The following is a 15,039-nucleotide window of genomic DNA, read 5'->3' on the forward strand; positions in this document are numbered from 1 at the left end:
GCATCTTTTGGACATGTGAAGACCTCTTTACGGGTCTGAGGATGGCCCGAGGACCAAACGGAGGAGTTTCATTTTGATTTGAATATACATTTTTTTTTTAAATCGTGTTGATCCTAGGGACCAGGGCTTTTATTGCCTTACAACAGTGGTCTCCAACGTGACTCCCCAGCTGTTGCAAAAATACAACTGCGAGCAAGCCCTGAACCAAGGATTGGAGACCACAGCTTGCTTTATATTCCCTTGGTTCTTCTAAAACAAGAACCTCCCCTCTCATGTCTCTTTTCCAATTCTTAGCTGTCTTGTCCTGGCTCTGTGCATGTGTCTAATATTTGGTGTTCTCCTATTTTTCCCAGTGTTTACTCCTCCAAGGAATAGTTCATCGCCAAGGACGGGCAGACGTGCGCGAACAGACAGGCGGGTCTCTCGTGGCAGACGAGCGGCTACCTCTCGGCCTGAGCGAATATGGCCACATGGCATTATTCCCTTTGTCGTAAATGGAAACTTCACTGGTGAGTGTTGAAGTAATTTGGATGGGTGAGAATAAAGTTGGTAAACCATCTCATTAAGGGTCAAAAAACACAAAGGGTGGTGTAGTGGTTTGGGAAGTGGCGCCATATTTATTCTTATTTTCTCACAGAATTGTACATTTTTTGTCCATCACAGGATCTCAGAAAGCAATATTCAGACAAGCTATGCGACACTGGGAGAAGCATGTTTGTGTCACATTTGTTGAGAGGACAGAGGAGGACAGTTACATTGTATTCACGTACAGACCCTGCGGGTAATATCCCAATACATTTCTCTTGTGAATCCTATTGTTACAGTGTAAAAAAAAGTCCTGCATTCTCTATCTGTTAATCTTTCTGTAATTATACATACTATTTTTGATGTCCTCCTTTTAGATGCTGCTCATATGTGGGCCGACGTGGGGCAGGACCACAAGCTATCTCCATCGGAAAGAACTGTGATAAATTTGGGATTGTTGTTCATGAGCTGGGTCATGTGATAGGATTCTGGCATGAACACACGAGACCAGACCGAGAGGACCATGTTACTATCATCCGTGATAACATTCAACCGGGTACTAGAGAAGATTTATCTGGGTGCTTATTAGGCTGGACTCTTTAGATATATCCAGTATTACATAAGGACAATACACGTCTTTAAAAGTGGAATAGTAAAATAAGAATAATTAGTATGTGCAAGATTTATTTAGAAGCCAGACTCCTCAGGGGTGTGGCCAATCATCTGCTTGTTTCCTATTCGTTGCTATGTTCCCCAGAGGAGCTACACGTGCATCTATCTAACTGACTGTTTTTTTTCCCTCAGGACAGGAGTATAACTTCCTGAAAATGGAGCCAGAAGAAGTAAACTATTTAGATGAAACGTATGACTTTGACAGTATCATGCACTATGCTCGCAATACTTTCTCTAGGTAAGGACTATTTAAAGAATAACCCTATTGTTATTGGTGGAGTGACTATAATAAGTTATGTTGTGCTGAGGGGCTGTAAATCTAGTCAATTTATTCACTTTAGCAATAATAAATTATTTGGATCAAATTAATACAGAATTTGACCGTTTTATTGCTCCAATACATTTAAATAGAAAAAAATAGGCAATTTTACAAATGATCTTAATATAAACATCCTATTGTTTTGTGTAAACCGCTCCTATGCAGACCTATGTGTCTCCATGGTTACAGACTACAAACAAACCCTGTGTAGTCTGTTACTGCAGACATGTGTTCACCCTTTAATCTGCCTCCTCTTCTTGCTAATGTACTATCTGTAGTATTATAAGAAGCAGGGTTGGGCAGATGGAATGACTGCTGTATCAGACTACACATGGGCACCCCAATAATGAGGTAGGTTGACCACTACAGGGTAGGTAATCCTCTGTGAGGTTAAAAAAAAAAAAAAAAGCAGCAGCATAAATCTCTCTCCTGTTCTAGGCATCAGACTGATGGCTCTTTCATAAACTGATACACTGTAACAAACTGCAGCTGCAAGCAAGCTACAGAACTTTTTTCATTATACAATGCATAAACTTAATGACAGAAAACTGGACAACTCCTTTAAATGTTAAATTCTTATGTCTGGGCTCATTACAGGGGAATTAACCTAGACACAATTGAACCAAGATATAAAGTCAATGGAGTGAAACCGTCTATAGGACAGAGAACAAGACTCAGCGCTGGAGATATTGCACAGGCCAGAAAGCTGTATCAATGTCCAGGTAAAGCATGCGCTACATTTTTGAAAGGGGTATGTCACTTTTAGGCTAGAGCTCCATGGTGACTTTTGGTTGCGTTCAATACATTGGTTACCATGACCGTCGCTTCACCCCCAATGTTTCCCTGTAGGGCAAAAAGTTGCAGGTGACTCGTGACCATCGCAAGAATTCCAACCAGGTCATCATGCAGCCCGAGCCTAAATCTCATTCTTTAACGTGTATGACTAAGCTGTAAAAAAAAAAAAAAGATTAATCAAAGAGGCAAGGCAAAACTATTCAAATTCATTCATACATGTAGTACGGGCATGACGAGGCGTAAGGAAGAAAAGGGCGTCTAGTCTGTTGTGAGTTGCGCCAAACGTATTATGTAGCGTGCACCATCTTGATTAAACTGCCCTTCTCTTTGTAAAGTGTCTTTCTTATGGCATTATTGGTAAAGCGCCCCACTGTGTTCATAGCTGGTAGCGTGTGCTCCTCATCCTTGTGTTAGTCCTTGGCGTTTTCTCCTCTTAATTCTTGCCCCAGTCTCTCTCTTCGTATGCCCATCAGTCATGCCCTGTACAAGATGTCTTTATGTCTCTCTGTGGAAGTTTCCCTGACAACGGTAGGAAGTATGTGTCTGCAGCGGCCTATGTGCCAGTGCAGTGCTGCTCTGTATACAACGCTTGTAACCCCGTCCTGTCCAGGAGGAATGGAAGATTTTGCAAAGTTCCTATGATTATAAGAGGTTTTCCCACGAGGGACATTTATGACCTATCCACAGGATATGTCAGATAGATGCGGGTCCCACCTCTGGGACCCGCACCTATCTCTAAAACGGGGCCCCTAAACCCCGTTCTACCTCTTTGTGTGTCGGCTGATTTCCGACCACGAAGGTGAAAACAATGTAGCTCGCTAATAGAAGAGCCCTATAGAACTGAATGATTGTTACGGAAACAGCGTAGCTCGCATGCTACGTTGCTTCTGTAACGACTATTTACTACTATGGGAGTTACGGAAACAACGTAGCTCAGCGGGCTACGCTGCTTTCGTAAGTCAGGAAGTGGCCGGGAGTCAGTGATAGCAGACAAAGTTAGAATGGGGTTTAGGGGGGCCCGATCTAGATAGGTGCGGCTCCCAGAGGTGGAATCCGCATCTATCTGAGATTTATGACATATCCTGTGCATATGTCATAAATGTCCCTCGTGGGAAAACCCTTTTAAGCTTGTTACATCACGTTTTTTTACATTAAGACTATACGCCAGAAAGAGCTTCCGACCTGTACTTTAACCGTAGGCTGTGACCGATGCCATGATAGCTTATGGGCAATGAATACCACTGTTAGGTATCCATCACAGGCATCCATCACCCATAGGCTATTATGGCATCTGTGGCATACGTCATCCATAGGCTTCCATCTTAAAAAAAAAAAAAACTTGTACTGCGGCAAACATCCTTTTACGGGGTACTGTTGTGTGTGTGTGTATATGTGTGTATATATATATATATATATATATATATATATATATACACCATAGGACAGGTAACCGCACAAGTACTTCAAGATTTGATGAAAAAAAAAAAAGGTTGGTTTAATCGCCACCAAGAAAGCGACGTTAAGGTTCACATCTTAACCTTTCTCATAGAGATATATATATATATATATATATATATATATATATATATATATATATATATATCGCTCTATATCAATCCAACGGAGACCAAAAGGATACTCTTTTCGCCTCCTTCGGGCAAATGGAGCCCTATGGACACGTTTCGCGTGTACGTCGGGAGCTTTCCTGTGTGAAATGTATTCTTAAAAAGTTCCTTGATGTAATCCTGCTTTTTTTTTTTTTTATTGTGCATGAAATCAGTGGGACGTGTGAATATATGAAACGTTGTAATATATCATATGGGGGGGGGGTAAATCTTCCTTACCTTTCATCAGTTTGCACTTACCCTTTGCCTATAGGATCTCTGTAAATAATCAGAAACCAGCAATTGTAAAACATTGAATAGAAGATGGGGAGGTGGGGGATGCAGCTGCAGCTTCTCTAATTTAGTGAAACCGCATAAGACCGGATTCACACGAGCATGTTCGGTGCATGATATACGGACCATATGTCAGCAGTATTTTCCGGACCAAACACACTTCAGGTAGCTGGGCTTCTAGCGTCATAGTGATCTATGACGCTAGGAGTCCCTGCATCGCTGCGGGAAAACTGTCCCATACTGAAAACATATTTATAGTACAGGACAGTTTTCCTCCAGCGATGCAGTGAGACCTAGCGTCATACATGACGCTAGGAACGCTGCTCCCTGAAGTGTGTACGGTCTGGGAAATACTGCCAACATATGGTCCGTATATCACGGACCGAACATGCTCGTGTGAATCTGGCCTAAGGGGGAGGAAAGGAGAAGCAGAATGGATAGACCTTGGCAATATATAACATATCTATGAACTTAACACATGTTATTTGCATAAAAAAGCCATTGTCGAGACCTGTTTTCCAAAAGGATTTCCTGCAGTCCAGATTGCAACAAATTTATGAAATAAAAAAAATAAAAATAAAAAAAAAAATATATATATATATATATATATATATATATATATCTCTGCTAATTGTGTTGGTACATGCAGTAACATAGTGACCACAGATGACCTGTATTGGCCCGTGTATACAGTCATTTTTCACAGCCTCTAATGAAGCCAAAAGAAATCCTATGTTTGGTCTTTTTGGACTTGAAGTCTGCCGCTCGGTGCTCTGGCCAGTTGGCAGGATCACACAACATGTGTTCAGCATTATTCTGAACTTAAAATTACCACATGTGTGCAGTGTAAAAGAAATGTCTGAACTGCTGCACCACAAGGAGCCTAACAGGTATACTTAAAGGGGTGGTCAGCTTTTTGTTAAAAGGGTCCTTCAATGATCAGAGGACCTCAAGTGATCAGGTGTACTTTCTTGGGGATCCCAGCAGCAAGTTTTCAATTCTATTCAGCGCCGCCACAGGGGAAATGAAGCATTACACAGTTCTAATTGAAATCAATAGGTTATCCAGGTAATGAATGGACAGGCCAGGTCCTCCAAAAAGAGACACTCTTTGTAGCCTTCCTTCACTCTGGCTAATAGAAGGTCCTGAACTGGGACCTGCCCTCAGAATATCCTAATAATGTATTTTACTAAGCCAGACAACCGTTTTAATATTAGATAATTTCATAAATAGCAACTCCCTTATATATATTGTTCTTGTTCTGTAATGATCAAATAATAAGCATCTACAGATGTGGAGAACTCCACATTTACCGTTGTTGCTTTACCAATATATCCACAGAATACATTTACAGTTAATGGAAATGGCAGAAACGGATAGCCATAAGATATCTTGGGGTAGGTACCCTAGGATATTTTATGGCCATCCGTTTCTGCTATTTCCATTAACTTTAAATGTATTCTGTGGATATATTGGTAAAGCAACAATGGTTTGGGTACAATTCTTATACTCTTGTCCTATAGTCAGGATTTGGGCTAATGGCCTGCCCTCTAATCCTTTCAACTTTGGCAGGGCAATGATTGGTTATGTATGGGGTCGGGCGATCGTTACTAGGATCGTTCGTCCCCATACATTTCCATCAAGTCGGCAGCACATCCCCCTGTTTACACAGAGAGATGCGCTGCCGACAACGATAATACTTTGTACTGCATAAAAGATGTGATTAGCCGATGAATGAGCGTTTGGTCGATCGTCTCCATGTTTACACAGGGCAATGATCGTGAACGAGCGTTCATCTGAAAGCTTGTTTGCCCGATCATTGGCCCGTGTAAAAGGACCTTAATGCTCTGAAAAGATCTGGGGAGCTTGGAAGGCGTTTTCATGAGGTTGCACCTACGTTTTCCTCCTGAGCGGTGCTCTCACTGCGATTATAACATGCCAAACGGTTATGTGTCAATACTATATATCTAATCCGATCTTGAATTTGATCTATACCTTTGAATATTTTTGGGATTGTCGCATGTATTTGCCACCTTTTCCTACTGGAACCTGATAAATGTCATTTTCATAAAGGACCAGGGGACTGGAGGGGGGAGGTTTTTTATTTTTGTATGTTTTTGGTTGTAAACTTGAAAAAATGTAATAAAAAATGTATCCGATTTAAAAAAAAAAAAAAAAAGAAGGAACGTCCACAGAAACCCAGGGTGACTATGAACCAGAATAATCATGCTCCAATTATACTGTAGAATAATATTATGGAATTGCTGTATCTGCAGTTTCCTTGTATACAAGTGCGCTTCACCCCCACCCATCCAGATCAACTGCGACTCCTCGCCCCCATTGTTCTTGTTTTCCCTGCTTAATCATGGGCAGATTTTTTTTTTTTTCTGTTTTTGTTTTTTGGCAGACATGGTCAGCCAGCGTTTAGCCTTCAGATTTCGACGAAGGGCACCGGCGCGCAGTTGTGTTTTCTCAAGCAGCATGTCATTGATTCTCCTCTCTCGGCTATCATGGTATTTCAGCTGTCGCTGTCACACGGATTTCATTAATTGCGCTCAATAAGTGTTTTATAGCTGTGATAGCCGGAAAAAAATAAAAAAAAGATGGCGCACTTAACATTTTGCAGCTTATCAGCTGCTGCTAAAATTCTGCTGTAGACTTTGCTGCTTTGTATCCTTTGTTTTTGCAGCAGTAAAGCTGGTTTTATTGTATTTTGTACTTCTTTTTTTTTTTTCTACCCAAAATTGGTTTAGGATACAGCTTTACTTTTAATATGATAATTGCATATGCAGTAATTCCCTAATATACCTGTATTATCGGAACTGACTTTTTTTATGAGCAGGGAATATACAATAGAGCAGATGTAAATGAATTTCCCTATTTGCAGAACACAAGTTACTGGTTTGTTTGTTTTATGGCAGCCTGTATTGTGTCTTTGGTAGCGCACAAGCAGAATAAGATATGAAAAGTGGACCATAGCAACCAATCAGATGGCTACTTTTATGCTACAAAGGGCCTAGGAGAAATGAGAGGTGGAATCTGATTGGTTTCTATGGGCAACAGCTCCACTTTTCTCTTGAACTAGCTGTGGTAATATTGGGATTTCTTACAATCTTTTTGCCCTATTTTTGTGCTCCCACTTCTTATAAAAGGAATTCTATGGATAATAATTCCCTTATGCAGGGCTGGATCAAGATTAGCGGAAGCCCCTGGGCAAAAAACAAATGTATGGCTAGGCCTCCCATGATTGGGAAGGAGGAAAAAGATGGGTTTGGGTGTTCTGCCTAACACTGCCCAAATTATACCACCATTCAGTGCTAAACATCTGTGCGTACACAACATTGGAATAATTTTTTTTAACAGTTCACATATTAAAAGAAGCTGATAATGAAAGACAAAATATAAAAAAAAACCATATTTTTGTAATAAAAAAAAATAAAAAAAATATATATATATAGATATATATATATATATATATATATATATAGATATATATACACACACACACACACACAGCATTTAGGCCTCATGCCCACTTCAGTCTTTTTCTTCAGGGTGCTAGCAGTTTTTTTGACGGCTAGCTCCCTGACCCATTCATTTCAATGGGGCCATGCACAGTTTTTTTGACTGTCCCGTTGCTCCGTTCCGATCAAAAGTAGAGCATGTCCTACTTTGGTCCGAGATTCCGTGACCGTGAGGCCCATACAAGTCAATGGGGCCGTCCAAAAAACTGAAGGCACACGGAAGGCGTCCGTGTGTGACGGAGCCATTGCCTAGCAACCGCCGGGCGGGCAGAAAAACATTACAAAAATATTACACTAATCGGCAGCCACTTGTCTCTATCAATCACTGATAGAGAGAAGAGGCTGCTGATTAAAAATAAAATAAAAAGCAGTTCATACGTACCCCGGTCGTTGTCTTCATCCTCCAGTCCGACCTTCCTGTATGACGCGGCAGCCTGTGATTGGCTGCAGAGGCTGCTGCAGCCTGTGATTGGCTGCAGAGGCGGTCACGTGGGATGAAACGTCATCCCTGGAGGCCGGACAGGAGAAAAGTAAGTATAAACTTATTTTTTTATTTTTTATTTCATTAAAATTGTATTTTCCGAGCGCCGAGCAAGGTACTATCCAGGGTGCTGAAAGAGTTACTGACGATCAGTGCAGCCCATTAACTCTTTCAGCACCCTGTACAGTGACTAGCACTGAACAACCATGCTCTTTCATCACCCTGGACAGTAACATGCTCGGAAATGGAAACATGGAGTGCACACGGAAATCACACGGCCGCTGAAACGGGCACACGGATCCGTCAAAAACGGCTGTGAAAACGGTGATGGAAGTGTGCACTGGTGCATGAAGTGAAGCATTGGTGCATGATCACCCAGAACTGTGGGATACGCGGGCAGAATGCTACCACGACCGCTATAAAAAGGACGCCGCGTGGGAGGAACTTGCCAAGGAGCTTTTGACGAACAGATGGCAGCAGGGAACTAGTGCCCAGCGTCACTAAATAAGTAAGTAAATGCACACATTTCACTCCAAAAAAAACAAAGCAAGTCAAGCAGAGTCATCTCAACTGTTCTCTATGCTCTGAAAGCTACAGAAAACAGCACCAAAAACTTCTTGTAACCTTTCTATGGGCGTTTCCTGGGACATGTGACAAGTTCAAATGAAGTTTACCTTCCGTTTTTTAAGCGGAAAAACTGAATCCAAACGGAAGCACAACGTCCGTGTAAAACGGAAACAGAGTGCACATGGAAACCACATGGAAACAAAAACGGACACACGGATCCGTTAAAAACGGCCGATAAAACGGTGATGGATGTGTGCATGAGGCCTTAAAGGGGACTGGCATTTTAATTGGTTGAGTTCAGTAATCATTTAGATCAATTTCTATCAGTCAGTCTTTGAATTTTTCACAAATAACGTAGAAACATCTGCGTGACATCTGGACATGACCGTGATGTTTTTAAAGAGGGGAGACCACAGTAAGGTGGGGGGATGAAAGCCAGAGAAAGAGCTCTTATTGGAAAGGGTGAGGGCGGTAGTTATACCACAGGGAGCGTGTAATTAGATGGTCAGTGCAACCCTGACGGCCACCTCATTTACCCTTTTATATACAGGGAAACGGCAGAGCCAAATGTAACTTTTTGTTTAATTTATTCATTTGTTTCTCCTAAATATTCTACAATTTTTTTTCTAAATGTAACTGATAAAACATTGGTCTTGTTTAAAACAATCATTTCTAAAATTAAAACGTTTTTAGTAAAAAAAAACAACAACAAAAACTTTCAAAGTTCTTTTATTTTTCCTGTTCCGTTTGTAGAAGGGAAGCTGAACTCTAATTGGTTGCTACGGGTAACAAGACCATTTATTCTCAGAGACTGTTTTGGTACATGAGACCCATAGTTTTTTTTGCCTGTCCGTGCCTTTAGTTTAGCATCAATGATGGGAGACTGGTTGCTAGGGACGCACTGCCTGACAATCCCGATATAAAGGCTGTAGTTGATAGTCAGTGGAACCTTAGCAACCAGTCTGACTCAGATGACTCCCAGTCATCCCATTGAGGAACAGACTATAGTCCTATAATTGTCGTATACTAGAGAGGACAAGTAAGTTACTTCCTAGTGTTGGCCCAAAAACAACGCATCTTTCCATCCTTTTGGTTTAGCCCCCCCTCCTCAACCAATCTTCACATGTGATCAATTAGCCAAATAGTCTGCGAGGGAGATCACTACATGCAGATTTCTACAGCTAGTAGTGAGTTCAATGGAAGCTTTGTAAATCCACATACAGTAAGCGCCCCCTGGTGGTTGCTGCAGACCATCAGAAATTTGTAATTGAACTCTATGGCTGTGTGAAAAGAAGCAAGGGATTTAGAGCTATGTATCAGGAAATTCTAAGCTTCCTTCCCTATACAAATATGTTATGAAAGTAATTAGCATGGAATTTTGGACCTGTTCTAGATTAAATAAAATTCTATGTACACTTGAAGCCCTTTCACTGCCCTTGACCACAACAATTAATACAGGTAACCTCTTCACCATCCTAAGCCACCTGATATATTAGATGTTAACCCATAAACCATTCTATAACTCCAAGGGTATTACTGTTAATATGTAATATGGAATATAACTATGAGTAATGTAGACCACTATGGATGTTACCATTACCCCTTCTGCTCTGCCGGTACTATATTGCTTACATATGGAGGTATTATTTGGCAACACCCACTCAAATTTAGACCCAAGTTAAAGAGGTTATAGAAAATAATGGCATGTGCAAGTACGAACAGCCTGAACCTCGAAGTAAAGAGGCTGCAGTGCTTACCTGAGCACCGCACCCCTTTAAAAAGCTGATTAGCAGGGTAGCAGAGAGTCTGAGCCCACCAATCTAATATTTGATGGCCCATTCAAAGGATAGGCCATCAATTTTGAAATCCTGTCTCTAACCCCTTTTAAAATACATAACAAAAGCACAAGAGGAAGGCCATCCCCCAACTATGCTGCTAAGTTTAGACGCAGAGAAAGCGTTCGATAAAGTCTCCTGGCCTTTTTTGGAGGAAACGCTAAGCAGACAAAATTTTGGGAACGTCTTTGTGGGGTACCTGCACTCGCTGCAATCACAAGTAGGCACACAGCTACTTATTAATGGTCATCTTTCCCATAAGTTGGATATATTCAGGGGCACGAAACAGGGATGCCCGCTCTCGCCCATATTATTTAATCTGTCCTTAGATCCCTTGCTATACCATATATCGGCTTCATCCATATTTGGAGGTATATATATCGGGAACAGTGAACTTAAAGTGGCAGCATATGCCGATCTTCTGCTGGTGATTGAGAACCCCAGATTCAGATTGTCTCCGATACTAGAGGAACTACAGATAATTGGTAGACTGGTAGAATTGGTTATACACTAAATATGGATAAAAGTGAGGCTTTACTACTGAAGGGCCCAGCGAAACCATTATGGACATCAGGGTGCCCCCTGAAATGGTGTGTAACAGGGCTTAAATACCTGGGAGTGCAGATAACCAGACACCCGGAAAATTTATATAAACATAATATCACAGCATATATCTCTAAACTAGAACAAACAATTAAGCTCTGGAAACACTTTTCGCTCTCGTTTATGGGACGGGCTAATAGACGTTCGCACATATACTCTGGCAACCCTTGCTAGGGTGATATCTGACTGAGCACAACGCACGGACTACTACACCACGTCGAGAATAGATCAAGCATTTATACCGCATATCTCACTTCTGAACATGCTACATTTACCCTATGAACAAATACCTCAGGGGGTAAAAGGGAACCCCACCTTATTGGCCATATGGAAAACATGGAATAAAGTGCGTATGATATTACACCTGGACCCACAAATATCACCATCCCTTACTCTGGTTAAAAACCCAAAATTTCAGGGGGGCAACTCCCACCATACATTCACTACGTGGCAAAGAGGGGGCATAATAGACATATCAAACTTATTGCATTCTACGCAGCACACGGTGCTATCACTCGCAGAACTACAAAACAAATTTCCAAAGGTATCTTTTCCTTTTTTTAACTATTTACAGGCACATAGCTATGCAACCTTGGTAGTGGGTAAACTATCCCAGAAGGAGTGGACGTCGAATTTTGAAAGACTGATACTCAACCCTGGGTCGAGGTCTGCTCAGATATCAAATTCTTATAAACTCCTGCACACACCTATAGATTATACAATAACACAAGTGGGCTTGACGAAGTGGAGGGAGGATGACCCGTCCCTGACGCCCACGGTAATCCTGCAGGCTACTATGGATGCATATAAATTTTTGCCATCGGCCAGATATATGGAAATGTGGATGAAAGTAGTCCATAGAGCATACTTCACACCGCAGAGGGGACATAGAATGGGGATCTACTCATCATCTGACTGTTTTAAGTGTGGGCAATCGGAGGCGAATTTATACCACTGTATGTGGAGATGCCCACTGATTCAGAGCTTCTGGGAGAGCGTTAAAAAATTTGCAACAGATCATATAGTGGGACCTTTTCTCTGCAATGCCTCCTGGGCACTTTTGGGTAGTACGGAATCTGATCCGCAGGAGCACACTAGAAGGGAAACTCGCATACTACACATGATAGCTGCAGCGGGTAGAAAAGCGATACTACAGGTGTGGAATCGCTCACAGGCACCAACTTTCCGCATCTTTTTGGACAAGTTGTCGTTTGTGATGAAAATGGACTGGGTAGAAGCCTCATCACAAAGAAAAACAGGTCCAAAATTTTTTTCAGATATGGGAGGGATTCATCGCACTGTTACCACAGAATGTTAAAGATAAGATACGCACGTGCTTTTGCTCAACAACATGGTACCAAAAACAAATAATATCAGGGGAAGCTCCATTATAATACCTTGAGAGCTATACTGTAGGCTTGGGGTTAATGAGGAAACCAGACGACATGGGATAGTGAGACAGGGAGAGACAGGTCATTTTTGGAAGCAGAGGCGGCGGGTCTATATGTGTTGAAAAAGTTAAGTTTAACAGTATACCACTACAAGAGCGCTACTGTAAGAAGAGGCCTGGCAAAAAACATGATAATTGTTACATTAATATGACATGTATAATATCGAAACTTGATGTGGATGCTGTACTGTTGTTGATAAAAATGTTGTAAAATGAATAAAAACATATTTAAAAAAAAAAATAAATACATAACAAAGAAATCACACGCAATTTATATTCATGAAGTGCAGAATACCACAGAGTTTAAAAAAATATATATATGTGTGTGTGTGTGTGTGTGTGTGTGTATATGTGTGTATATATATATATATATATGTATATATATATATATATATATATATATATATATATATATATATATATATATATACACACTTTTTTTTTAAATATATACAATGGGGGAATTTATCAAAAAATCTACACCAGATTTGTTAACTTACATTTTGCTACTTTAGTCTTTTTTTTATTTATTTTTTTATTATTCTTTTGTGGGGCTTATCATGAGGGGCGAGGCCATAAATAGGCGAATCTTGCTCCAGTGCACTTTACATTAAGATCACGTCCTGATAAATCTGCCTCAATGTGGCAAGCAATCCAAGCAAAAATAAAAAATAAATATATATATAATATAATCTATATCTCCCCATGTCGATGTGAAAATCGGGAGCATGCGTATACCCACCCTAAATGGTAACTTCCTCAGGGGTAGAAAATTTACATGGTTGTGTGACTATTGGATCCTATAATTGACCTTCTCAGGCCCACACCTCTGCTCTTGGGTGCCACTAGTGGTGTGGAGGTCTGATGCTTCCACTTTCTTTGAGAAAAGGTAAAGAATTATTAACTCACAAGGACTTGAAAAATCCCTTTAGATTTCTCAAGACTTCTGATTATCAGTTCATATTTCTCAATTCTTGCCCTGGTCATAAGACAAAAAAATCAAATAATTTATGTCCGCCTTAATACGTGTGCTTCGCAGATTATATTCACAACAGGGCATTATTGTCCAGTAAATTCATAATCTTGTCTTCTCCCATACGGTAAGATTATCTCTCACTAAGCTGTAGTAGGAGGCGATGCTCCATACTGCACCCCTGCTACAATAGGTTATGTTTGTTTTTTGTCCCTGATTCACCCAAATCCTCGCCGTCACCTTTTATGACCTTCCCATTATTGCTAACTCTCCAGATGCTGTTTCCCACCATCCCGCATCTTCTCCATCCCCCTACATTCTTAAAACATGAACCCTAACCCTTATTCATCTTGGTAAACATTACTGCTTTTGTAAGACCGGTTGAATAGCAGAATTGCCCTGTTCTTACATTATTAAGAAACGTCTCCATCCTCGGTGATGAAGGAATTTTCTCCAAAAATCTACATAGGGTTAGTGTGCATCCTATGGATCCTAGTGATTTCTTGTATCTAATGTGTCGGATAGATAAATTAGATTGTCAGCCCCAATGGAGAATGGACTGATCTGACTACTTCTATGTGCAGCCATTTGGAATATGTTGGCGCTATAATAAAAATGATTGATTTCTTTAATATGTCTCTACAGCCTGTTGGGAGACTCTACAGGACAGTCAAGGAAACTTCTCATCTCCAGGCTATCCGAATGGCTACTCCGCATTTGAGCACTGTGTATGGAGATTGTCCGTCACCCCAGGAGAGAAGGTAGAGAGTATACAGCCATATAGCTATGTTCCTACTCGGAGTCTTGCCATTTTTCCACTGTTGTGTTTTAATTACTAGATTCATGAGGATTTTATCTGATGGATGGTATTTTCTAGGATATTGTGTGTTTTCTTATATCTATATCTTCTGTTATAAGTGAGGTGTAGATCTCTATGCAAGCTAAACGTCACTAGTACTTACGTCTGACCAGGTTTTTCAATAGTCATAGACAAGTTCATGCTTATAAGAAAAGATATCTATCTACCTATCTCTCTCTCTATAATATTAATATATATGTGTGTGTGTGTATATATATATATAAAATCCAAGGTGACTAATATCCTCTGTTTATAATTTTTCAATTGAGAGTGTGAATTGGCATATAAACAAATTGAGGCGTCCTAACTATTAGGCTGGGTTCACACAGAGTTTTTTCCAGGAGGAAAATCTGAATTTTGAGGCAGATTTTCCTCTGCTTGCACACTGATTTTCGCTGCGTTTTTCCGCTGCGTTTTTCGCCCGCGGCCATTGAGCACCGCGGGCATAAAACGCAGCGAGATACGCTTTCTCTGCCTCCCAGTGATGTCAATGGGAGGTCAGAGGCGTAAACGCCCAAAGATAGGGCATGTCCCTTCT

At 40.8% G+C, this 15,039-nt stretch overlaps 1 protein-coding gene across 1 annotated transcript in view; it reads left to right on the plus strand.

The window, feature by feature from the left end:
• BMP1 (bone morphogenetic protein 1) overlaps positions 1-15,039 on the plus strand; it is a 102,599-nt gene that overhangs the window by 37,616 nt on the left and 49,944 nt on the right. Inside the window, exons 3-8 of the mRNA XM_075858861.1 lie at positions 354-509; positions 664-781; positions 903-1,081; positions 1,330-1,435; positions 2,114-2,238; positions 14,288-14,403. Coding sequence (XP_075714976.1) covers positions 354-509; positions 664-781; positions 903-1,081; positions 1,330-1,435; positions 2,114-2,238; positions 14,288-14,403 — 800 coding nt within the window. The remainder of the gene's footprint in view (positions 1-353; positions 510-663; positions 782-902; positions 1,082-1,329; positions 1,436-2,113; positions 2,239-14,287; positions 14,404-15,039) is intronic.

Source organism: Rhinoderma darwinii, chromosome 3 (assembly GCF_050947455.1).
Source record: "Rhinoderma darwinii isolate aRhiDar2 chromosome 3, aRhiDar2.hap1, whole genome shotgun sequence".
Lineage (NCBI taxonomy): Eukaryota > Metazoa > Chordata > Amphibia > Anura > Rhinodermatidae > Rhinoderma > Rhinoderma darwinii.